The 27,624-nt window shown below is 42.6% G+C and overlaps 1 protein-coding gene across 2 annotated transcripts in view; it reads left to right on the forward strand.

The window, feature by feature from the left end:
- UST (uronyl 2-sulfotransferase) overlaps positions 1-27,624 on the forward strand; it is a 302,745-nt gene that overhangs the window by 169,693 nt on the left and 105,428 nt on the right. For both annotated transcript variants that reach the window (XM_039240941.1, XM_039240940.1), the window contains exons 3-4: positions 5,648-5,803; positions 18,425-18,504. In XM_039240941.1, coding sequence (XP_039096872.1) covers positions 5,648-5,803; positions 18,425-18,504 — 236 coding nt within the window. The remainder of the gene's footprint in view (positions 1-5,647; positions 5,804-18,424; positions 18,505-27,624) is intronic.

The raw sequence follows: 27,624 nt of genomic DNA on the forward strand, positions 1-27,624 counted from the left end.
GTACTCGAGAGGATGAAAAGGCAACATAAAAGAAAGCCCTGGCCAAGCCAAACACAGATTAGACTGAGTGTGACGATGATAAAGAGGAGGGGTGCTGGGGTGGGGAAGGGATTGGAGCGGGTGGACTATTCTAAATTTCTCTAGACCTCCAACTCTGTTGCTCTGTGAATCTGTGATCTATAGAGAAGAAGGGGGCACACTGGGAGTCCCTTAGGGGCAATTAATGATGCTTAAATTATTTGATAATTTAACCTTCTAGAGAAATGCACAGCTAGAGTGAAGACAGTTACACTCTTTGACTCAGTATTGTTAACAAGGATTAAAAGCCGTTACAGGGCACAAGCCTAGCACAGGGTCAGGGTCAGCCTTTCATAAAAATCGGTTCCTTTCCCCTTACTTTTCCAGAACCAACACTTCAAATAAAAAATGACAATGATTTTTATTTATTTTTTTATTTTTTATTTTTATTTATTTCTAGGAGAGAGAGAGAGACAGCGTGAGCAGGGGAGGGTCAGAGAGAGAGGGAGACACAGAATCCGAAGCAGGCTCCAGGCTCCGAGCTGGCAGTCAGCACAGAGCCCGACGCGGGGCTCGAACCCACGAACCGCGAGATCATGACCTAAGCGAAAGTCGGACGCTCTACCGACTAAGCCACCCAGGCACCCCAACAATGATTTTTAAAGCAGACCTTCAGGAGCAGGTCTATAGCTGTACCAAAGCGGGGATGAATCGACTTGTTGCCGTTCCTAATCTTAACACCTTATCCAACATCAGCACATTGATCTGGCCTGCTAAACTTGCCAATTTCCAGAGCATTACCTAGGTTCTTTTAGAAAATGATTTAAAAGCCCCATCCTAACTTTGAGAAAGGTTTATGTTTGTGATGATAGATGTTGTGTCTTCAACAATCACAAGACTGATTCCAGAAGCTGCATCTGAAAACACATTTTCTAGCTCAGTTTTTGTACCCTGTAGCCGTATTTTGGTGTTGTACAGAAATGGCAAAATAGAGTCACAGTGGGAATGTTAAGCTCTCTTTTCTTTTCAAATATTATTGTAGATACAGCTGCAGGAGGAACAGTATAGGGGATTTTTGTTTTATGGAAGTGTTTTTCTTTAACCAAGTTCGGATTGACATATAACATTATGTTAGTTTCAGGTGTACGGCATTATGATTTGCTATTTGTATACATTGCAAAATGATCACCATGATAAATGTAGTTAAATCCATCACCATATATAGTTAAAGAATTTTTTCTTGTCATGACAAAAATGTTCTTAAATAACATATAATTGTTATGATAATAATAATATTTTATTAAAAACTTTTTTAATGTTTATTCATTTTCTGAGAGACAGAGCATGAGTTGGGGAGGGGCAGAGAGAGGGAGACACAGAATCTGAAACAGGCTCCAGTCTCTGAGCTGTCAGCACAGAGCCCGACGGGAGACTCAAACCTGTGAACCAAGAGATCATGACCTGAGCTGAAGTCGGTCGCTTAACCAAGCCACCCCGGCGCCCCAAATAACAAGTATTTGTAACTGTTATTTGAGAGCCTCCCACAAGACTAGTGAAAGAATTGGAATGAAAATTTTTAAAAATCTAACACATAACTGGAAGGTATATAATATCTTTAGTTATTAGCAAAAAGAAATAGATGGGAAACCTGCTATTGTGTAATTCCCCGAGAAATTCAGGAGAAATTAAGTGTTTTCACCAAAGGTTTGTAACTAAGTGGCTCTCAGTTCTTCATTTAAATCTTCTAAGATACACCTGTACTCTTGGAATAAAGTGCTTGTGTAGGTGGTAACTCATCTTCTTGGTCAGCAATTCGGACGGAACGAACACTCTCCCTCGCTGTTCTGTACTGGGCTAGAGGACAAGGAAAGACACATTCATCCCAATTGTTAAGCAGTTTATTTCTTGAAAGAAATTAAAGTTTGTGTTTATATTGGCAGCTCTGTCACAACTGTAGTCTAAACTCCAGCCTGGTTATTATGGAAAGTACAGCTTACAAACACTATTAATGTCCTGTTATAGTTCAGACTCCCTGGATCATAACTTCATGAGGAAGAACATATCTGATTTATCTGAATATCTGAACTTCTGCAGCTGTTGCCAGAGAGCACTAATTTTGGGGTACTCACTGAGAAAGCCCTAAGTAAAATGACCTATTAGAATGATTATCTTTTTACCCTGATGCCTTTCATTAGCATTTGGTTAGAAAGATCAGCTGTATTTGAAGATTCTCCTGGTCTCACATTTTAGCAAAACCATTGCACTAATCACTGTCAAACAGCATATTAAAGCCCTCATAGCATCCAACCAATCAATGTTTGTTGAAGCCTTATATTTATATACATGGTATATTCTAGGCAGTATGAGGACACACAGTAGAAGATATTGACTGGTCCTACAGTAACAAGGTGATACTCATTAAAAAAAAAAAACATTCTGGAAGAATTATATCAAAATGGTACATGACTGGTTGCTAACTGAGTGGTACAGATATGATGTTACTCCAATGACAGTTAACCTTTAAGCTCCAAATTTATGAAATGCTGCTCTGCCTATAAAATATTTCAGAAAAATAAGTAAGCCTATAATTACAGAGGCAAAACTCATATTACATACAGTAGGCAAGTTTGGGGTTTACTTATGTTTATATTATACTATATTCTTTAGCTTTGAGCCTTTTTGTGGCCTTCTGTTATGAGTATGTGCTGAAGGAAGGACTCTTGATTATCATTTGTCCGTTTTTATTCAATGCTGAGCATTCAAATGGAAATATTTTTATTGGGGACATAAGTATTTAGTCAGATTCCTTTCATAATGACTTCTTAGTGTCTCAGAATCATTTAAACTGAGCAGTTAGAAAAACAAAAGAGGAGCACCTAGGTGGCTCAGTCAATTAAGCATCTGACTCTTGCTGTCAGCTCAGGTTGTGACCTTGTGGTTCATGAGATCAAGCCCCATGTCGGGCTCTGCACTGACTGTGCAGAGCCTGCTTGGGTCTCTCTCTCTTCCTCCCTGCCTGCCCCTCCCCTGCTCATGTGCCTCTCAAAATAAATAAGTAAACTTTAAAAAAAAGAAAAAGAAAGAAAAGGCATCCATATTGGGAAACTATCTCTGTTTTCAGAAGACATGATCTTGTGTATAGAAATTCCTAAAGATTCCACACAAAAAAGCTATTAGAGCTAATAAATGCATGCAGCAAGATTTCAGAACACAAGATAAATATACAAAAATAAACTGTGTTTTTATCAGTGGACAGTCAATACAAATGAAATTAAGAGAACAATTCCATTTGTAATAGCGTCAAAAAGAATAAAAGGAGTATTAGGCTTGTACACTGAAAACTACAAAACATCAGTGAAACAAATGAAATGAGAACTAAAGAAGTGGAAAGGTATCCTATGTTCATGGACTGGAAAACTATTATTAAGGTGTTAGTAGGCCCCAGATTAACCTTCAGTTTCAACACAATCCCTATCAAAATTTCAACTGTCTTTTTTGCAGAAACTGACAAGCTGGTCCTAAAATTCATATGGGATGCGAAGGATCCAGAAAAGCCAAAAACGGTCTTGACAAAGAACAAAATTAGAGGGATTCATCCTTTTCAATTTCAAACCTTACAACAAAGCAGTAGTAATCAAGACTCTGCAGTGTTGGCATAAGAATAAACACATAGATCAATGGGGTAAAATTGAGAGCCCAGAAATAAACTAATACATTTATGGTTAGTGGATTTTCAACAGGATGCCAGACAATTGAATGGAGAAAGAGAAGTCTTCAATAAATGATGCTGGGACAAATGGATATTCACATGCAAACTAATGAAGTTAGATCACTAGCTCACATCACACACAAAATAAACTCAAAATGAATTAAAGACCTAAATGTTTCCACTAAAAATATAAAACTCTTAGGAGAAAGCATTCTTGGGTTAGGCAATGATTTCTTAGATATGATACCAAAAGCACAAGTCACTAAAGAATTGAACTTCATCAAAATTAAAAACTTTTGTACTTCACAAGACACAGTCAAGAAAATGAAAAGAAAACCCATAGAAATGGAGAAAATATTTGCACATCATATGTTTGCAAATCCAGAATAAATATAGAACTTTTGAAACTCAATAATTAAACAGACAAATAACCCAGTTTTTAAATGGGCAAAAGATTGGGGCGCCTGGGTGGCTTAGGCGGTTAAGCGTCCGACTTTCGCTCAGGTCATGATCTCGCGGTTCGTGGGTTCGAGCCCCGCGTCGGGCTCTGTGCTGACTGCCAGCTCAGAGCCTGGAGTCTGTTTCAGTCTGTGACTCCCTCTCTCTCTGACCCTCCCCTGCTCACGCTGTCTCTCTCTCTGTCTCTCCTAGAAGTAAATAAAACATTAAAAAAAAAAAAAAAACGTAGTTTTAAAAAAAAAAAAAAAAAGAAAAAAAAAATGGGCAAAAGATTTAAATAGACATTTCTCCAAAAAAAACATCAAATGTCCAATAAGCACATGAAATATGCTCAACAGCATTAGTCATCAGGGAAATGCAAATCAAAACAGTGAGATACCACTTCACATCCATTAGGATGACTATTAAAAAAACAGGCAATAACAAGTGTTGGCAAGGATGCGGAGAAATTGGAACTCTTATGCGTTGCTGGTGGAAATATAAAATGGTGCAGCTGTATTGAAAATGGTTTGGAAGTGCTTCAAAAAATTAAACCGAATTGCCATAGGATCCAGCAATTCCACTCCTAGGATAGACTCAAGGTGAATCAAAAACATATGTTCACCCAAAAACATACACACATGTTCATTGCAGCATTTTTCATGGTACCCGAAATGTGGAAACAATCCAAATGTCCATCAACTGAGGGATGTATAAACATGATATGGTATATCCATACAATGTAATATTATTCAGCCATATAAAGTACAGATTCATACTATGGTATAGATAAACATTGAGCACATTATGCTAATTTAAAGAAGTCAGACGCAAAAGATCACATATCGTATGATTCAATTTGTAGGAGATGTCCAGAATACTGTAGGCAAAACCATAGAGTCAGCAAGTAGATAAAAGGTTTCACGGGACCAGGGTAGTGAGGGAAATGAAAAGGGCCTGTTAATGGGGACGGAGTTTCTCTCAGGGATGATGAAAATGTTCTGGAATTAGATAGTGGTGATGGTTGCTCAACTTTGTGAATAATTAAAACCACTGAATGGCCCACTTTGAAAGAGTGAGTTTTTATTGATGTCTCAATTTTCAGTTTCTGTATTTTTCCTTGGGCACTCTACAAGTTAAGTTCCAAGGAAGCATAACATAACTTGCAAGAGCATATTGTCATCAAAGCACATATTTATATATTTTGTTCCTAAGAAGAAACAAAAGAGGCTTCATAATTAGGCTTAAGGTTGGCATAAAAGCTTAACCAGTTTTAAGTATCAGTGCAGAAAGGTAATGAGTCCACTGTTTCTCTCAGGTCATACTATGAGGAAAACCATGAGTTCGTTGCTCCTGTTCTCTTTGACTTGACATAGACCCTTCTCGTTTAGATTGATCACACAATTGTTGTCCTGAAATTGAGGAAAGAATCCTAAGTATTTTAACCCAAAGTCTCATATTTGCTCTCTCGTTCTTTCCCAGGTGCTACCTTTTCCGAGCCAGGTGGTGTACAACAGAGTAGGCAAGTGTGGGAGTCGTACTGTGGTCTTGCTTCTGAGAATCTTGTCAGAGAAGCACGGATTCAATTTGGTCACGTCAGACATTCACAACAAAACCAGGCTTACTAAAAATGAACAAGTAAGTTGTCTTTGCCCATGGTTAAAGTGTGCTTTGTGTGGATTCATCTGTGTAATTAGTGGGTGCCTTACCAGACATGCTGCAAACACCTAACAACTGAATAACAGAGTTGCAATGTCGTTCTGTATTTTTGCCCTCCTGTGGAAGGAAGTGTAGGTTAAAGTCTGAAGGCAGTCTTTAGACGGGAAGTTACCCTGAAGGGATACTTTTACTAAGATGGATGGAGGACAGTATACACTCGTCAATATCTATTTAGCTAAAATTAGCAATGCATAATTGTCAAATAGTTACACCACTGAGCTATAAATAACGCTGACATCCTGACGACAAAAATAAGAAAACTATTTTAATTATTTCTTCTTTTCCATTTTTTCACAATTTCCCTGAGTCTTTATGGTTATACTGAAGAGAAAGCTCTCTTTGGGCTAAGAATCTGATTAGGTGATGGGGCAGGAACTTCTTACTGTGAGTGGGCTCAGGGCGTCTTGAACTTCCAAAGCAGCATTTGGCATATTCAATGGAAGCCAAAGAATTGCTCCATTTCCCAGGAAGAATTGTCTTTTTTTTTTTTTTTTTTGAGAGCGAGAGAGAGAGGGCTCAGATGAGTGAGGGACAAGGAGAGAGAATCCCACAAGTGGCAAGAGAGGGAAAGAGAGGGAGAGAGCTTTCACCCAACGCAGGGCTTGTTCTCACCCGAAGTGGGGCTCCAACTCATCCAATGCGGGGCTCAAACTCACGAACCTTGAGATCATGACCTGAGCCAAAGTTAGATGCTTAACTGACTAAGCCACCCAGATGCCCCAAGAATTATGTCTTAATGTAGCCAACTGATGCAAGTGGACACGCTGGCAGTAGATTAGGGGTGCTGTAGTCCTTTAGGGAGCTACGAAGACAGATTTTACTCTGTAAGCTGATACAAAGGCAGGGTCAACAGTCTCCATTGAGGTGCTTTGCTCATGTACAGAAGTTAGCTGTAGTGCTCGCACGATCATTTTACAGGGTCAGATTTGTTTGCCTGGTCTCATAAAAGTTGCTTCTGTCCCCTTAGATAGTTAGGATGTATGAGTAGCCACCAGCATAGGTCAGGGTTTCTTAGACAACAGAACCAGTAGAATGGAGATATCTAGATAGATAGATAGATAGATAGATAGATAGATAGATAGATAGAGGTTTATTATGAGGAATTGGCTTATCCAATAACAGAGGCCAAGAAGTCCCACAGTCTGCCATCTGCAAGCCAGAGACCCAGGGAAGCCATTGGTGTAATTCAATTTCAATCTAAATGTGAAGGCTTGAGAACCAGGGGAGTCAGTGATTTAAATCCCGGTACAAGGGCAGGAGAAGATAAGACATGATATCCCAGCTTAATCAGTGAGGCAGGAAAACCCGGGAGAATTCCTTCTTCTCTAGATATTTTGCTGTTCAGGGCTTCAAGGGATTGGATGGTGCCCACCCACTCTGGGGAGGGTGATCTACTTTACTGTATCACGTGGGATCTACTTTACTGAGTCCATGGATTCATATGCTAATCTCATCTGGAAACAGCCTCACAGACACACCCACAGATATTATTTAATATGGGTACCCCTTGGTCACTCAAGCAGACATGTAATATTACCCATCCCACCACCCAGTGAGGATGGAAATGGGGAATAAACATGGCACATGGTTTACCATAGGAATGAAACCACAATTAATGAAAATGTTTACACATGTCCACCTCTTTCTGACATAATCCTCACCTTTAAGGCATTTGAAACCTCACAAACAGAAGGGATCTCATTATTAATTTATGATAGCCTATCATTCTCTTTTATCTTGGGGGCTAGTAGGACTCTTTTAAAACCCTAGCATAGCTGACAGTCCTTGCTGTAAAGCCAGTATGTTCAGTGTCTTCCAGTGTAGAGATCAAAAAGCCCATGCCTTTGAAAACTTCTGTGAAAGGCTCTCTGAGTATCAAGTTTGAATTGTCACTCCCAATTAGCAAAACAAATTTAGAGATCCACCCTTATGGGTTGTGTGGTAGGCTTTTGGTAGAAAACAGTATATTTGGTGACATTTAAGGATATCACATTTTATGAATAACTTTAATCGAGGGAGGTTCTCTTTAATTTCCTTACCTGATCAAAAAGCTAATATTACCCGGCTGGCTATGCCCCTCTCACTGCCTGAAAGAGAGTGGCTATAAATAAATAGCCTATGTTATTGCAATTTTATTTCAATTATCACATTTGGTTTTCCTTGGAGTCCTAGGTCTTTGGGTCTGCTTATCAGATTATATTTAAATATTCCTATGCATGCAAACTATGCTCATTCTCAGATGCCTCATCAAACACTGTAGCTTCATTCCCACTGCGAAAAGGGGACAAACAACCCAGAAAGACCAGGAAAAAGGTAACTAAAGTATTAGACGCGGGGATGTTCAGGAATGCCCGAGAAGAGAGAGGACAACAGATGTGTTTAAATATGCTGGGGTTTTGCACAGATGAACCTACTTTGTTTCCTATGAGAAGCAAACATGAGAAAGTAAAATACAGTTGTAACTGTCAAGGGACATATTTTAGACTTAAAAATAACAATAATTTCTTAATGGTATATACATTGTTAAATCTAGAAAGGGTTAAAGACAAAGTCATCCTCTTCCTCTAAACGAGAGGTTAGCTCTCATCTGTTTGGAATGATTGGCTTGTCTGGAAGCCAGGGAACAGACTAGACAATCTCCCAAAGTTCTTTCCAGCCCTGTAATTCTGTGATACAGTTATACAACTTGTAGCACAATCTGTGTATGGTGTAGTTGAAGCATTTCTGATTCCTGTGGTCCATGTGACCTAGAATATATTTCATTACTTGGTTATTTCAGATTTCCATTGAGTTACAAGGCACGTCCTAAGAACTCAAGGGACTGATAAGGTAGGGAAAAAAACAAACAATTTTGATGTGAAAACAAACATAACGAGTGACAGCTGCCTCTCTGCCGCTAGCTGACTGGCTATGACATGCAGAGGGAGGCAAGAAGGGACAAGAACCGAAGTTTGAGGAAGTCCAGGAATGTTTAAAGGAACTAACTGTTCCCATGTTACATGCACCCCTTTTGCTAAAGTTGCAAAGTGCATAGAACAGAAGGAGGGAAAAAAATATTATTTTAGCCTAATATATTCAAGAAACAATTTGTGGTAAGAATAGCTCCTCTGCTTGGTAATTTATTAAAGGAAAAAGGAAGAAGTGATTTAGGAGGTGAGTTAAAATTTTACAGTCAGTGGTTCTCAACCTTAAGCAGGCGAGCTCTGAAAATGTGTTCCCATGGAAACATTGTTCTCCATAGTTAATAACAACTCCACTTCAGGTGCCGTAGGAGTTAAACAGGCTCTTGTGGGCTGGCCGGGCCTCCCTCCACCATGTAGAACATTTCTTTTATGAGCAAATGTGTTCCAAGTTCCCAACTACTGACTTACAAATGAACTTTGGAATAACATCCACTTATAAGACTGGAATTATCTATACCCAGTCTATTCGTACACAAAGGCACTTGTCTGGGTCAGAGTCAAATCTGTGTATACATTTCTCCCCAGAGGGTAGCTGTCATTACACACACACACACACACACACACACACACATACACACACAGTACTAAGTTTAATAAAGTCCATTTAATAGAATAAGACACTGAAGGGCTTATTAAAAAGGAAAGAGAGCATGAAGACACCAACTGTTACAATGCCAATAAAAATCCCATTACATCTGCCCTCATAGAAATAGAAATACCATTGAAGTTTGTATTTTTAAAACTACCTCAACAGAAGACCACAGACAGCTGCTGCTGGCCAAATGGCGGACCTTTTCAGGGGATATGATGCAAGCTCACGATGACATCATTTCATTTATACTCTGAAACCAGATTTCAGTTTCTTGGACTGGTGTAGATGATCTCTTGGAAGTAGAGATTTTGAAAGATAGGGAACTATGTTCCAGAAGGCGGAGGTGTGATCGCCAAAAGACTCTTCGCCATCTTTGTTAATGGTCTGATGCTCATTTGGGTCTGAGTACAGGATATAAGGATCCAGAATTATTTCCTTCTTGTCGGAGAGGGGGCAAAAATTGTTGGCATCTGAGCCTCAGAGATGGACAAAGCAAATAATTTCACATTTTTATTTACGTTGGAGCTATTGAGAATTGCAGATTGGAAACAGCACTTAACTACATGCTAATTATTTTCCTTTATTATTTCATTTAATTCTTTTGGACCAAAAATGATATGAGTAAGTGAGTATAATTCTTTATTTTATGGATGGGAAAATTGAGACAACCAGACTAAGTCACTTTCCAAATGTAATATAATAGAATGTCCGTGCTGCGTGGGCTCGAACCTAGATCTTCTGAACTAAAGCCATTCTCCTAATGCAGTGGTTTTCCCCTCCGGCCGCACAGCAGAATATCTGCAGAGCCTTTTGAAACATCTAGTAGCCATGCATGGCCCTTCTGGAGATTGCGGGGTAGAGTCCAGAAAACGTTTTTACTTTTTTTTTTTTAAATTAAGTGTCCAGACTATCACGCAGCCTGTCCCTAAGGGTGTCCCTGCAAATCTTAGCCCCCTAAGACACTGAAAAAAATTTTTTTAAACAAAATATCATGGTTAAATACATTTAGGAAATGCTGCTCCCAGGTCCTCCCTCTAGGAGACTTATAACAAGTGTTCGCATTTTAAAGACTGGGAATTCTTTCGTGAAAGCCAAAATTGGCAATCTCTTTATCTGGCTTTCCCCTAGACTTTCCTGGTCTTAGTTGAAGGGGAGCCTTTATGAGCATTTGGGGCTGTCACGCACATCCCACAGAACTTCGACTCACAGCCTGGAAAATGTTGGACTAACCTATCCGCTTCTGTCAGTCATGCCTGTAAAGCTCCTGTTTCACTATAAACTTCACATCTGCTCTGACGCTGTTCAACAGCTATTCAAAGGACCCCAACCTTGAAAAGTATTCAAAGGATGGAAGAGACAGAAACCCTGTACCCATGTGCTCTCGGTTGTCTTTGGGTCAAAACCAGAATTTCTTCACCATGTTTTAAACTTCCCTTTGCCTTACTCTGACCAGTGCAAGCTCTAAGCCTGACTGTGCCTATGTAGCAGAGTGACTCCTAAATGGAAAACTCCCCTAAAGAAACCGTGGTGGATTTGGATATGGGCTAGAGGCCACAAAGGCCCCTCCTAGGTCTCCCTAGGGCAGGGGTATCTGGCCTCTCCACTTTTGTTTTTTGTTTTTTAAGGTTTATTTTTGAAAGACAAAGAGAGCAGGGGAGAGGCCAAGAGAATCCAAAGCGGGCTCTGAGCTGACAGCAGAGAGCTTGACGTGGGGTTGGAACTCACAAACCCATGAGAATAGACAGGACCAGAGCCACAGTCGGACACTTAACCAGCTGAGCCACCTAGGCGCCCCTGGCCTCTCTGTTTAATAACAAACTCCTTTTTGGAGTCAGTCTCACTATTGTTTATTCATTCGTTTTGGTGAATACTTATCGAGGACTTACTAACACTGTATGTTAAGCACCAGAGAGCACACTGGATTTTTGTGTACCTTATTTCTAATCCTCTAATTAACATTATTAGGAAGGTATCATCACCCTATCTTATAGGAAGGAGCAAGTGTTCAAGAAGAATGGGGGAGAATAAGACACAAAAGTGAACTGGGGTCAGATCTTGGAGAACTTGAATGCTAGGCTAAGGAGTTGGAACTTCCCCATTCAGTGGGCATTGGGGAGCTATTAAATAAAGAATTCTTAACCATGACAGACATCAAAATCTTCTGGGGAGCTTATTCACGACACATTTCCTGGTCCTACTATGAAATACTGAGTTAGACTCTTTTTTTTTTTAACGTTTTATTTATTTCTGAGAGAAAGAGAGAGAGAGAGACAACATGAGCAGGGGAGAGTCAGAGAGAGAGGGAGACACAGAATCCGAAGCAGGCTCCAGGCTCTGAGCTGTTAGCACAGGGCCTTATGTGGGGCTTGAACCCACAATCTGTGAGATCATGACTTGAGCCGAAGTCGGACGCCCAACCGACTGAGCTGCCCACGCGCCCCTGAGTTAGACTCTTAAGAGTAGAGCCCAGGTATTTGTATCTTTGAGGAAAAAAAAATTTCCAAAGAAGTCTTCATGCACAATTCTAGTGAAGAATCATTGCATGAAAGGCTCTAATTATTAGAAACATGTCTTTTTATTAAAGTGAACCCTCCACTAAGCAAGAAAAATTCCCTGAGGAATCTCTCAAATCTAATGAAATCTCTGAAGACATTGTGTTTCCTCTGAAGTATGATCGAGTGGTGTCTCCTCAGGAGCCTACACATTTATCCCAGGCATATTTCCCTTGCTTGAAACCTTCTGGAAAAGTCTCCGTAGAACGACCCTCAAAGTTTCCTGATTCTATAGTAGTAGTGACAGTGTCCCCAAGCATCAGAGCTGCTCCAGCCAGACCTTGAAATCAAACCAACAAGATTAGCAGAGAATCAGTCAATCTCCAGACCACAGAAAGGATGAACTCTGCAAACAAGGTCTCATCTTGGATTCCTACAGACAAAAGCTGAGTCCACTAAATGGAAACTCAGTAGAAAGAAAAGGTAATAAAGGAGGTAGAAGCCACAAGTCCTGAACAATTAAAATGTTTTCTCCTCCCCTTCCAATTGTGGCAAGATGGACTTTGCTCTTCAGACCCAGCCTTTTTGCCTTGTTCGTCTCATTGCCTCCCCCCCACCCCCCCACGGACGTATTCTTCATTGCAGGCATTTGCTGCCATGAGCCGAAGTTGGGGAGACCATCTTTCCTGGAGCTCAATAGGCTTCTTCCCCAGGCAGGAGGAAGGGGGGAAGCTAACCGGAACCTATAGCCCTCCCCCCATGCTTTGAGGTTAAAGAGCCACGGATGTCTCCTCTGAGCTACTCCTTATTTCGCTTTGATGTGTTAAAAACATGTCTTTTCTTTCATTAAGATGTTTTCCAAATTATAGGGCATCTGGTTACTCACAAGTGACACAAGGATTCAGACCTGACTAGGGTCAGCACTCTGTCAATTACTGCTGACAAGTATTTTCTAAAGAAGCCGGGAACAAAGTCTTTCACTCACTAGCTGTGCTCGTAGAGCCACAGGTAAAGGTTTTCTGCTCCACCACCCCAGCCAGTTAGATTGAAAACAAGATTTAAAGTTATTTCCTCACAGATCGCCTGCATTATAAATTCTGTTTGATTCTTGCCTTTTTTTTTCTTTTCTTAAGCTCAATTCTTTTTCATTCTCAGATGCAGTGTGACTCAACTTCTTCCTTTAGATACATTCCATTCCATAGCTTTGCCCCCTACCCAGCATTTTAAATTCATTCCCGTTCTTGTGAAAATGTACTGTTTTCCCACCTAGAACTTTTAAAAATAGATCTTCTCTGATATTTTAATGCTTTTGTATTTTATTATTTTTAATGCTTTTCCACCTGTTGTAACTTTCAGTTTTTCAACACATCACAGGACAGGTAGATAAAACATATCCCCATAAGCCCTGTTTAGTCCCTGGAGTTACTTTGCTAACCGACCTCTTCCTCCCCCTTTTTAAAAATTTGTTTTGATGTTTTTATTTAGTTTTGAGGCAGAGAGAAAGCACAAGCTGGGGAGGAGCAGAGAGAGAGGGAGACAGGAACCGAAGCAGGCTCCATGCTGACAGCAGGGAGCCCATTGCGGGGCTCGAAATCACAAGCAATGAGATCATGACCTGAGCTGAAGTCACACACTTAGCTGACTAAGCCACCCAGGCGCCCCCTTCCTCCCTTTTAAGAGGTTATGTATAGATCAAAAAGCCCTGGGAATGGTAGGATTGCAGCTTCATGATAAGGAGCTGGATTTTTGGTGTCAGACTGACTTGCGTTTGAATCCTGACTCCACCGTTTACTAACAGTGAGATCTCAAGCAATTTATGTAGCCCTCCTGTGCCTCAGTATCTCAACCTGTAAAGCGTAAATAATACGACTTAACTTGTGGAATCGTTTGAGGATGAATGACAGCATGTGAAGAAAGAGCTTCTGGGTACAGCGCAGAGCCCAGAAACCACCCAGGAAGTGATAATTTAGTGTCACTGTGTTTTAGATGATATAATACCAGAGTGACAAATGTATGGGTCTGTCCCAGAAGGGCTAATTTACATTGCCTGAGAGATAATGCTGTCTTCAGTGAGCTATATATACCTTGACTCCAAAAAAAATTCTTCTGAACAGGGGTGTCTTCATGCCGTAAACAATGATGGGGTATGTGTTCTGTGCTAGGCTTTCTGGGGGAATAATTAGAGCCCGGACTCGACCCTCAGGGAGCTTACAGTCTGATTCAGAGCTAGCACACAAACTCAACTATGATGTAACGTAAAAAGTGTACGTCCTAGAAGATCAAAGAAGGCAACGGCATTTCCAACCAGAGATATTCAAAACCAAACCCATGTGACCTCACTTCTGCAGCCAGACTTGTTCCTATGGTGCATTCCCATCCCCACGAGTGGGTACTAGCCTGTGTTCAAATCCAGCCAGGGCTCTGGGAGGCTCTCTTGACTCTCCCTCTCCTTCCGTTCTGCTGCTGCCTGGCCACAGGGCCGAGAAGATCTTTCTTACTGTCCTTAACCCTCCCTATCTGTCTTCACTTTCAGTGACTCACTTCTGTGGTTCTCAACCCTCTGTACCTTTGAATCCCCTGGAGGTCTTGTTAAAACACAGATTGATGGGACGCCTGAGTGCCTCAGTCAGTTAGGTGTCCGATTCTTGATTTCAGCTCAGGTCATGATCTCACAGTTTGTGGTTACGAGCCTGGTGTCAGGCTCTTCACTGCCAGCGCGGAGCCTGCTTGGGATTCTCTCTGCTCTTCCCCTGCTCTCACGTGTGCTTTTTCTCTCTCTCTCAAAATAAATAAATGAATGAGAAACCCCCTCCACAGACTGATGGTGATGGGCCCCACCCCTAGAGTTTCTTCTAATTTAGTTGGTTGGGGTGGGGCCTGAGAATCTGCATCTCTAACAAGTTGCAACCCCAGGTGCTGCTGGCCTGGGGACCACACCAGGAAGTGCTATTTTATTTTATTTTATTTTTTAATATTTTTATTTATTTCTAGGAAAGAGAGAGAGACAGCGTGAGCAGGGGAGGGTCAGAGACAGAGGGAGTCACAGACTGAAACAGGCTCCAGGCTCTGAGCTGGCAGTCAGCACAGAGCCCGACGCGGGGCTCGAACCCACAAACCGCGAGATCATGACCTGAGCGAAAGTCGGACGCGTAACCGACTAAGCCACCCAGACGCCCCCAGGAAGTGCTATTTTAGTTCATGCCCCCGTCATTTCCTATTGGGATTATTGCCCTGTCTTCGTAGCTAAGCTGTCTCTTCCCTTCTTCTTTACATTCTCCACTCTGATCTCAGATCTGGAAAGAAAGCTCTTTCTGGCTGTGGGGTTGCCTGTAGCATAAAGATCAGAATCGCTCATGTGACCTGCAGGGCCCTGAATTACGCGCTCCTACCTTCCTCTCTAGTTGTTTCTACTGCCTGGCAGATCCCACACCCAACTTCTAGCACACAGAACTGCTGACAGTTTTAATACCCAGGTTATTTCGAGTTTTCTTTGTATCTCCTGTTGCTCTGACTACAATGACAAGGGTCCCTTTCTCCATTTGCTGACTCCTGTGGATCCACTCAGGAACGCCTCCCTTAGGAAACACTAACTCTCCATCTGCAGGCAGGCATAGCCGCTCACCTCTGTGCGTTCTACCCCATGGTGGTTATTGCATAATGGTACTTGCCTACCAGTCCAGCTTGCCAACAAGACCCTGAGCTTCCCGAGAGCAAGAACCCAATCTTTTATCTCTATAGCAACAATCCCAAGCAGTACCTTGCCTGACACAGACTCAGAAATCAGTGGATGTTGAATGAGAGGAGATCCAGGAAGGCTACTTTAAAAGAGGTAGGCATTTTAGCACAATGTTAAAGGTGGTTAGGGTTTGGACATGCAGAGAAAAGAGGAAGAACATTCCAGAAGAGGAAGCTTGAGCCTGCACTTGGATATGGTCAGGCTTGGACTCACTATAAGGAAGGAACAAGGAGAGGTCTTCTTTGCCCACAGGACATCATGAATGCCATTTGAAGATCATAGTAAAGGTAAAATCAACATGACTCAGCAAGTGACTAAACACGAGTGTCAGGAAAGACCCAGATCAAGTGTGAAAATGGATAGTACTGTTAGCCAGGACCACACTCTCCAGAGATGGTGTAAGGTGGATAAGGAGTAAAGATGGACGAAGACTGAGAGTATGGTTTGGGTGATCGTGGATTTGGGGACATATTAGGACACACTCCACGGCCTTGTCTTTCTGTGTCTTCCCACTCACCTTAACTACGTTTTGATCTCCAGGGCCTCCAGAGCCCTGGAGTAAGTGCTCAGTAAATGCTGAATGAATGAATGATGCATGGATGTAGGCAGGGGACTCACAATAAAGGCCAGCAGTGGCCCTGCATGAGCCACGGAAAAAGACAGGTAGTTCCTGAGATGATTTTAGGTAGTGCCATTATCATTCCTGATGCCACCTGTACGGATGAGACTCAGGCAAGAGAAAAGCAGGCTGCTGGCTACAGTGGAGGCCCAGGATGGACTGCGGGGAGCGGCAGCTGGGGCACAGGAGGCCACTGCCTACCGTTAGGCCTGGGGAATGTCTCAGCGTTCGTGAAGACAAGCAAAGGGCACCTTGACCATAACGGCTTACACCCGCGCTTGCGGTACCGCGTGAGGGGCTTCACTGTGGGCGTGCGGCCACAGAGCGTGTGAGAGCTGGATAGACTCTCTGACTTCACTGTACTCACGCAATCAGCATGAATGTTCGTACTTCTCTCCCACGGTTGAAGGTACGTCTAGAAAGAGTGACACACTGTCACCGCTAATCCGCTCCCCCTTGTGAGAGAGACAGCTTTATGACTGTTGTGACACTGTTCTCCACATCGAACCGCTACTGTTCTTCCATTAAATTTAACACATTGACATGTGTTTGGGGGATGTCATGTAATGCGAACGGCCGAAGGAAGCAGGTGTTCTTCTGGCCTGTTCTTCCAGTCTCCCTGCATGATACTAAGGGGCTTTCTCATAGTCCTCTTGTGTGTGCAGAGAAATAGTCAAATAAAAATAATCTAGAGATTAAAGCATTACGTGGTCTTTATACTAAACATACACACTGTAAAGAGTTATGTTTCTAAGCTAACGGATCTCTTTGGTTGTGTTTCCAAATCTGGAAGCATCAAAAATGAAAATTTACAGTGTGATCAAGCAGTAATTTCTGTTGCCAAAAACAGGTGCTGGGACATGGTGGGGGGGCGGGGGGGTGCAGAGAATAAATAACAGATAAAGGATCAGGATTCAATTTCCTTTTATACTCAAGGTTGGGAATAGGCAGACCGTTATTTACCCATGCCTGCCACTGATGAACGGGGTTATAAAGTGCAAGTCATTTACTTTTAAAATTCAGTTTCATTTCGTCCAGCAATCTCTGTGAGCCTGCATATCTAATTAAAGGCTTTAGACACTGAGATCCTGGTGTAACAATCTATAACGCAGGTACTAGTTGGAGTTAATCCATTCAGCAAATATTTGTTGAGCATTTATTTACGCGTCAGCCCTGTGCTGGCCATGAGGGAGCAAGGCAGATTCAGGTTTTCTGTCCTGCTTGACACAAACCTGGAGTTTGAGACTCAGATTTTATTGTGGCTATTGCTTCTGTGGCTAACACACGAGCGGCCACCTTTGTTTCCAGTTTTCTACGTGGACTGTTTCTGAAGAGGTTCTGCGCTGCTGACATATATCCAAAGTGGCAATTTTCAACGTGCTTTAAAAGAAACTTCACTGTGTGTCGGTATTGATGGGGCCAATTCGAAAATCTAAGGAAAGTGGAATTCAGGAAGTCAGGGAGTCCTAAGAATGCTTGGAATTTCTAACAGATTTTACTAAACATTTTCCGTATCATGACATGTTCCAGAGACCATAAACGTTAGTTTATACAAATATAAACTCCTCTTTGCCTTGCTGATAACTGCAAATAAATACTTCAGATGACCACCCACCAGAAAACCGAGAACTTTGGGGGGTTTTATGTGGTCCCTATAAAATACTTGCTTTGTAAATTTTAGTGATCAAAAAGGAAAATCATGAGGTATTGCCTCATTTTATTCCCACTTAAAAATTGTGCAGAACTGGCTTCAAATATTTCTGCAGATCTCAGTAATGTCATTACAGAAATGTAAAATAATATTTAACCTCTTGCCTTGTTTAGACTTTCAAATAAGGGGCATAAAGACATTTTTTTTCACTTGCATTTCAGTACAGCTGCACACTGAATTCTCATGTTAAAGTAGCTTAACCTGTCACATTGTTTTCATGGTAGCAATCAACTAAATTAAATACAAGGCTATAAATTTCAGCAAGAAGCCTAATGTAAAGTTCATAAACGTTGTACAAAACACAGCTGTTTGGCCCTGGTCCAAGAGGTAATAAGTGAGGATAAAGGAGTAGGGAAGATAACCTTTAGCTTAATATAGTTTGGTAAATTAGATCCTATATATGCTAATTTTGTACTTTTTTTAATAGATGGAACTGATTAAAAATATAAGTACTGCCGAACAGCCCTATTTATTCACTCGACATGTTCATTTCCTCAACTTCTCAAGGTAAGATATTTTCCCGCTTAATGGGTCTTTCATTTCTTTTTAGCACTTAAACTCCTTCTTAGGAACAATTATTTTAAAATCCACTTTCACTTTCAACGTAGTGTAATTGCCCTTGAAAGGACTTTTTTTTTAAATTCATTTATTTTTGCTGTGGAAGGGTCCAAATTTGAAATATTTGGACAGAAGCTTCATTTCTTTCTAGAATACTAATCTTAAATCTTTTGAAAATTTGAAATAATTTTAACGCTAAGCCATTTGACGTGATAGTTGTAATTTTTTTTTTAATGTTTATTTTTGAGAGAAAGAGAGAGCACAGGGGAGAGGCAGAGAGAGAGGGAGACAGAGGATCCAAAGCAGGCTCTGCATGGACAGGAGACAGTCCGATGTGAGGCTCCAACTCACGAACCATGAGATCATGACCCAAGCTGAAGTCAGCTGCTTAACCGACTGAGCCACCACAGGCCCTCCTGATACTTGTGTGTTAAAGAAAAAGCTAAGCATTAAAACAAATAAACCACGGGGCTCAGGGAAGGTCAGGGCTCTGCCTGAGTGTCGGCTGCTTCTCAGTTCACACCCGAGCTGCCCGGCTCAGTTTCCCTGCCAGGGATGCCTACCAGTCTAGGGGCTGGGAGGAGGTTGTAGCCTTCAGACGGCTTCCCTGCTGTGCACCAGGCCCGCTGAAAATCGAGTGCAAAGAGAGTGAGACTCAGCAGAGAAAGTTACAGAGGGCAATGAGAAGGCACTGCTTTCTCTTTAGAAGTGAGCTCCCCCTGCAAGTCCCCGGCCTACGTGCCAAGCAGAGTTCCCTTGGATGGTGACTAGGCATATAGGACACTGCAGAGCAGCCTCCGTGATCCAGCAGCCTGAGCATGTTTCCCACCACATTTGTAGACTCGCTGGTACTGGATGGTCTGCGGTCCGCACCCTGCCTCTCATTTCCGTCGGCCGTGAACACATAATTAGACATAACTGGATAACGAGGTCGTGTTAGCTATTTCAGGCATTGCGTTTTACGACTTGCAGAGAGCAAAGCACAGCCCACCCCTGCCGCTGGCTTCTCTCATCAGCTTCCTTTCCTGTCACACCTGACATCCTCTAGCCTCTGATTTAACTCTTCTTTCGTCATGGGTCAAGTTTTTACAACCAAAGCAAATCACAATGCAACAGATTTTAATAACTGACTCAGGACAGTGTAAAAGTCTACTGATAAGTCAAAGCCAGTACCTTAATCGGGTCAGTGGGTCTGAGCACAGCAGGGAAACCGTATCTTATCATGGCCTCTACTATTAAATACATGTCCAAGGGGCGCCTGGGTGGCTCAGTTGGTTGAGCATCCAACTTTGGCTCAGGTCATGATCTCACAGTCTGTGAGTTTGAGCCCCACATTGGGCTCACTGCTGTCAGTGCAAAGCCCACTAGGATCCTCTGTCCCCCTTTGCTTTGCCCCTCCCCCACTCATGCTCTCTTTCAAAAAGAAACATTTAAAAAACAATAAATACATACATACATGTCTGAGAGCTTAATCTTAATTAATATAATCATGAAAGAAGAAAAATTGATAAACACCTTTGGGAAGACACCACATCTCCAGAAAGCAGTGTTGGCCTGGTGGCCAAGACCTCTAGATATCAGACCTTCCCACTGACCTTGACTCCAGGCTAGCAACTTCACCTCTGGGTGGGGATGGGAGGTCTCTGTTTTCCCATCTCTACAATAGGAACACTTTCTGCCCACTCCTACCTTGGAGGGATGTTCCAAACACATGAATGAAGGAAAACCCTTCACATTTTTTGAGGGAAGGATATTACATATGTGCAAAGTGGAATTTATTTTTTTACAGGGAAATAATTTCATTTTAAATAAGGTATGTTCAGATATATAATATTATGCACACTTAAAAAAATGTGTACCAAAATAGATCATTCTTTTTTTAACATATTTTTAAAGTTTTTTTTAAATTAATTTTGAGAGAGAAAGCGCAAATGGTGAGGAGCACAAAGAGATGGAGAGAGAATCCCAAGCAGGCTCCACACTGATAGTGTGGGGCTTGAACTCACAAAGCGCAAGATCATGACCTGAGCCAAAACCAAGAGTCAGACACCTAACTGAGCCACTCAGGCGCCCCCAAAATAGATCGTTCTTAATAAATTATAGCAGTTTATACTTGAGCAAAATTGAAACATATATTCCTGTTTTCCTTATGAAGGAGATTGTTGTAAGTAATCTTCCCTCTGATATATCTCAATAATCTTTTTTTCCCTCATCCTTCCCTATTAATTTTCAGCCGAAATTCCTGCATAACTCGTGATATTTTTTCCATCCAGGTTGTGTGTCTGTTTGACTGTGTATTAGAAATGACATGTTTCTATGTCTCTGGCAACTGCTTAGCCCTGTGGAAAAATTACCTTTGTAGTTTCTTGTTGAAGTGGTTTGTGAAAGTGTTCAGCCACCTGTGCAGTATTGCAGAGAGACATTTCTGTAGATGCCTCGTTCTTTTTTGTTTGTTTGTTTATTTATTCTTGAAAGAGGAGACACAAAATCCAAAGCAGGCTCCAGGCTCTGAGCTGTCTACACAGAGTCCCACACGGGGCTCAAACTCACAAGCTGTGAGATCATGACCTGAGCCAAAGTCAGACACATAAGTGACTGAGCCACCCAGGCGCCCCCGTAGAAGCCTCCTTCTGAGCCTACAGTTGAGTCCTGTGTAGCCTTGCAGGATCTCCGAGAGACCGTGAGGACGGGGACTGGCTCATGCCGATGTCTCCATCCTCCATTCCAGTTTGTTCAGTTAAAACACATTTGTACTGGGGATCGTCTGTGTTCTGTACCCTGCCGTAAGACCAGGGCTTCCACAGTGAACTAGAACCGTTTTCCTTGTTTGAGGGTTAGGGTCTGTTTTCTTCCATCAAGGAAGAATGACAACAAAGCGTGATGGACTTCAGGAGAAAGGGTCATGGCGTCTCCCGCAGAGGAAGCAGGACCCTCCCTTGTGGAAGGAGGGAGACTGGGAGGGGCTTCCAGAGCAGGGGCCTTTGCTGCTGGGATATGAAGGAGAGGTCAGCTTTAGACAAAGCGGAAGGGCTTTGGCGGCACAGAGACCAGCATGAGCTAAAAACAGACAAAGAGAGGGACGAGAGGAATCCGTAGATGCGAGCCCCAAGGGTGAGCACAGTAAAAATGGACAGCAGTCAAGAGTTGTAAGCAGGAAAAAAGGAGAGACTGGCCTGAGCAGCTTTGCTCCTTTAAAAAGCCCATGCTGGGGCGCCTGGATAGCTCAGTCGGTTAAGCGTCTGACTCCAGCTCAGGTCATGACCTCGCAGTTTGTGGGTTCGAGCCCCACATCGGGCTCTGTGCTGACAGCTCAGAGCCTGGAGCCTGCTTCTGATTCTTTGTCTCCCCTTCTCTGTGTCCCTCCCCTGCTCATGCTCTCTGTCTCTCTGTTTCTCAATAATAAATAAATGTTAAAAAATGTTTTAAATAAATAAATAAAATTAAAAAATAAAAAGCCCATGCTATCTGCGGGAGCCGTCACATCCTCTCCTGTCACGCACAGGACCGGGGCTCCAGGCACGAGACCTCCATATGTACGGGCTTACAGTGCAAGTCCCCAGTATGCAATTAACAGCAAAAAAAAAAAAAAAAAAAAATAGTAAGTTGGAACTTGTTAAGAAGGCTTTCCCCATGCTTATAAAAATGAGTTCTATATTTTGAATTGTAAGGCAAAGAGATTATTAGCTACTCTTACGAAACCTACGACAATCATCCCTGACAGCCATATGGTTGCCTTGTTTCAAGATAATGAGGTTATTAAGAGAAAAATTGATACTGCAACTTAATGTTCTTTGTGGGTACTTCGTTTCTAATCTTCCTTACATTCTTAACATACAGCAACACACTTGCTGGTGAGCAGAACATAAGAATGGAGGCCACTTCTCTCCCGACACCTTGTGCATGTAAATGTTCTGAGCTTCTAAAGCGGACGCCATTATACCACAATGAATTGCCCTTATTTCTTTTTTTTCCCCCATTAACTATGGCATTCTTATCTTGAAATGTAGATCCTCTGACAGAAGCAAAATGCTACCCTGTGAGCTTTCGGTGATTAGATAGCCGACCTGCTTCATTTATTCATCATCTAGGCATCTTGCTGTGTTCTGTCTTTTCCCTATTTTGAGACCTAAAAGGACCATTTCACCACATCCAGTTTTATTAATTCAACCATAGAAAGCAATAGTGTTCAGACCAAGCTGATGTTTTCATCGTTGCTTCGGGGAAGGCTTCTTGCCAAAGGAGATAAACACTAAACTCAGTGGAAATTTCAGGCCAGTTGGGATTTGTGAGGGCTTCCACTAGACTGCTCCTTCATGCAGTTTTTGAACTGCTTAGAAATTTGGTCCAGACAGGGGCACTTGGGTGGCTCAGTCGGTTAAGCGTCTGACTTTGGCTCAGGTCATGATCTCACAGTTTGTGGGTTCGAGCCTCACATAGGGCTCTGTGCTGACAGATCAGAGCCTGGAGTCTGTTTCAGATTCTGTGTCTCCTTCTCTCTCTGACCCTCCCCTGCTCATGCTGTCTCTCTCTCTCTCAGAAATACATAAAAAACATTAAAAAAATTTTTTTTTAAATACAAAAAAAGAAATTTGGTCCAGACAAATGTTTTCCAACTGGACTACCTGGAGAATTGAGCCAAAATGACCTTGGCCTAAAAGATGCTATTCTTTGTTGTGATGTTTTAGGAGGAATTGTAATATTTGCATACTGTGGTCTAATGAGTCCATTCCTGGTGGTTGACCTAACTGAGAGGATTATAATTTTTAAAAAATTTCAGCCTTTCAGTGTGAATGGAATCTCTTCAGGCGAAGCTTAGATCCACACACTGAAAGACCATGACAGACAATTCAGTTTGTCTTCCCCTTACCCCCACTGTTTGTTTGTTTGCAAGCATTTTGGAGGGGTTGAGGGGGCAGTAACTTTCCAACCTGTGTCTTGCAGGGAAGACATCAGACATGTGTCTTTTGACATGTGTCCGAGCAAGGTGCTGTCAAGATAGTCTAAGCGAATTATAGGCTAGATCAGTACGCTAACCGATTTCAAACCACCGCGTCTCAGAATTTGTGGGATTCTTCATTTCTCATTCATGACTCCCTCGCCCTCCTTCGCTTCTGCTCCTGTTTCCTTATTTATCTCAGATGGTGGCTCCGACGCCAACACTAACTCACAAAAGCAAAACATTTAAAAATACATCAGTCACTCAAGAAGCAGGCAGGGTGTGATGTTGGAGGCGAGGCTTTGGGGACACTCTCTCTCTTCCCTAAAAGTGAAGTCTTCATTACTGGCATGAACAAAGGCTGCCCTCTGACGGCATTATTTAACCAAACAAGTCAGATCTTACTAATTCCATAATTCAGCCGGGTTTCCACATCTGATGTCTAAATGTTGACTTTGTTTTCACTCTCATCCACTTTCATGCCGTGCCTGGCAAATCTTTTGTAATGGTGACAGAAATCTCCACCTTTGAAGAGGAAGCCCAGATAACAATTGAGATCAGCAGCTGTGGAAGGAACACTTTCTTTCCCTCTTGAAGCTTGATTTCGTCCTGTTTAAACCCTGCTCGATGAATCCTGGGAAAATGGCACCCTCTTCTCACTTTCCTCTCTCCCTGAGTGGACGCCGCTACTCAGGGGACACATAAGCCTGCGTGCTTTGTTGGCCCGGTGGAGATTCATGTCCTCTGGACTGTGCCTGAGCCCGCCTCACTGCATGCTACGAACCACCTTCCCTCTTGTGGAGTCACCGTGTCTCCAAGCAGGAGCCCTACCTCTAGTGTCCCGGCCGCCCCCCCTTTGCCCACATTTGTCTCCATGTTCCCCTCAGCGGACGCGTCCACCTCTCTTCCATCAGTACGCACCACAGAGCGGAGGCGGCTCAGTCTTTTCTGCTCGTGTTTTGTGAAGTGAGGTCCTCTCCTGGGCGGCCGAGGACCAGAGTGCCCACTGCCTCAGGTTGTGAGGAAAGAGGGTGGCACTTGGGCCCCGTTCCAGCAGAGGACCAGTAAATAAGCATCCCTCACTTCCTCCTCTTGGAGGCAGCTCCCCACTTTGCCCCCCAAACAATCACAGCCTTTTCCATGATGGCCTTTCTGTCACTTCAGAGGGTCTCCTCCCCAGGGATCAAAGCCAGGCTTCTAGCAACAGGGTACTTATCATCTTTGAATGTAGGTAACAGCACAAGGGAAAACCCCCACTTTTAGGCCAGAGGTGAAAAGAAGATATACTTTCAGTGGAATGGAAATTGCCAGGGGCCGAGAGGAGGGTTATGCAGAGCTTGGGTTTGGGATGATGAGAAAGTTCTGGGGATGGCTATACACTTAAAATCTCTACGTTTTGTATATTTTACCATAATTTTAAAAAGAAGACATACTTTCAAAAGGTGTCCCTAGCCCTAGAAAACTCTATCATAATGGGAGGCCAAAACAATCTGAATTCCCCAGAACAATTGGGGTCGTAAGTCTTACTGTTTACTACGTGTGGTAATATTCTAGGCAGAATATCATCAGCAAGTTGGTGAAAGGAGGCCTAAAATTCCTACCCACCTGCTCTGGTAGCTGTTGGAGAGGCAGCTGCTGCTGTGGGTTGATGGATTAAGGCAGCAGTGTGGGGCAGACATGGAAGCACATCCTCTGAATGAAATATTTAGGACAGTGTGGAAAAAAGTGAGAACCATGCAGTTACCATTCCTCGAGAATTACATCCTGCCTTGGATCTTCATCTTCTCATCAAACACAGAAATGAAAAGAATATGGTAAATTTGCAGAGGGTCAGAAGGAGGCTTCTGGGTGATTAAAGAGTTGGTAACGACAGTGTCTGAACAGAAGTCAAAGAAATTGGAAATGCCTCTGGATTTGGCTTAGGAAACACCTTTAGGATGACTTAAAAGAGAGCTTCTTCACATGTGCAGTAGCTGTTGTGGTGACCAAAGGTCAAGGGAGTGTGTTGTTAAGTGAAAAACAAAATATGGCCCGCCTCCTCTGTCCTAGGACGTACGCACAACCAGAACCTATCCCCAGTTTGGTCAACACAGTTTTTTAGAGCTTCATAGAGACCAAATGAGTAGTACAGATGAAAAAATAAAAGGGGATAAGTCCGAAGGACAGCTGCCAAAGGAGTTTTCAAGAAGAAATACGCACAAAAGAATTTATGGGAATTAAAATCGAAGCTGAAAAGGCTAAAAGTTGTAAAAAAAACAAAACAAAACAAACAAACCAACAAAACCCACCAGACACAAACATGAAGAGAAGCTAATTCTTTATGTAGAGCAGATCAACAAAAGGAAGAGCACATAAAGGAAGATGGGGAATTTTGGCTGGGGGTACCAGAGATTCCTCAGCTGTCAGGTTGGCCGATAGAATGGACTTCACCGGGAGGCTCTGGAAGTCTTCTCTTCAGGGTTGAAAACGTAAGGCAGAGTGTTGTGTGGCCTGAGATTGGGTGGGCTTGCAAAGCCTTTTCTTAGGCACAGATCAGCAGCACTACACTCGGGAGACTGGGAGACCTTCTAAGGGTGACCAGGAATTCAGATTAGAAGCAAAAATTGCAGGAGGAGGAGGAGAAATTGACCTTGAGAGATGATGAGATGAGGGGGGAAACTTGTTTTCCTGGGAGGCATGGGTGGTTTCTGGCCTCTTTGGTGTAACTGACATGCCACCCCAGTTTTACCAGTTTAGGAGGGAGCTCTGTCCTAGAAAAAGGCCCAATGCTGGCAGCCTGAAACCATTATTACTGTTGATTTCTGGAATGGGGGAGATCTACATCAGACATCTCTCTACAGTTAGACATTTCGAGAGAATAGCTATTATATTATCCAATACTTGACCATAAATTCCTAAGCCATCTAAACTTGTATTTTGGAAAACTATTCTGGAAATCTCTCATTGGGCTACGGTGTGCAACTAGGAGCAAGTCACCCATGTTCAAGAAGACTTGTCAATCTACAGCCTTTGGCGGAAGATAGCTGTGGCCAGACTGAGAGCCATCTCACAAGGGAGAACTGTGCTTTGCTTCATATGATTAGGCAGCTCTGCTAACTAGCAGTAATAGTCATTCTATCACGAAGATAGATTACAGTTGAGGGTTTTTTTTTTAAGCATGATGTAATTGCTGAGGGCCTCACTGCATTCACATCTGGTATGCATGCTTTGTCTTCCTAATCCATAGCTTTATTACTTTATTTGCTGCTTATTGTAGATATGAAACTCAATTTAATTAAAAAGAGGAAAATACCTCCAGGATGATAGCCGTTAGCTGGTTTGGCACAGCTGACTTACAAGACGAGTTGGTTCCCATGCTCCTCCAGCTACATGAAGGTCACCTTGTGTACATCTGGGCGCTGCCAAGATTCATATTGGCACAGCTAACCCTACTCAACTTTCCAATGTGGAGAGGTCAAGGAATCCAGAATATCATTCACACATCCTGGTGCCTGAAATTTCACCACTGGAGAGTCATTTCTTTTTGTAACTTTGGATTCTTCTCTCTGAAGATTCTCTTTAAAAATGTAGATAGGTCGGGGTACCTCGGTGGCTCAGTTGGTTAAGCATACGACTTTGGCGAGGTCATGATCTCACCACTCATGAATTCAAGCCCTGCATCGGGCTGTGTGCTAATAGCTCAGGACCTGGAGCCTGCTTTGGATTCTGTCTCCCTCTCTCTGTGTCCCTCTCCTGCTTATGCTCTGTCTCTCTCTGTCCCTCAAAAATGAATAAATGTTAAAAAAAATTTTTAATAAAAATGCAAATGCACTGAGGACATTATATGACTGAATATACAACAAAGGATTGGTGACTTTCCTCTCCAGCAGAGCCCTGTGGTATCAGCAGAAACCTGCAAACTTAGAAGCATATACCCAGGCATTCTAGTCTTCACTGGTTGAGCACCTACTGTGTGTCACACACTGTGCTAAGTGGCATCGTTGCCGGCTCCAGGAGACCGTGGGCTGAGGGGAGCGGCAGACCTGCATGCACTGTGCTGGAGAGAGGGACTGACACAAGACGGGACAGAATTGCTGAAGGACGTGACTGTGGTTCTGGGTTGGGTTTTGCAAGGCAACAGAGTCAGCCTGCTA

Source organism: Hyaena hyaena, unplaced genomic scaffold (genome assembly GCF_003009895.1).
Source record: "Hyaena hyaena isolate Hyena2069 unplaced genomic scaffold, ASM300989v1 scaffold_184, whole genome shotgun sequence".
Classification (NCBI taxonomy): domain Eukaryota; kingdom Metazoa; phylum Chordata; class Mammalia; order Carnivora; family Hyaenidae; genus Hyaena; species Hyaena hyaena.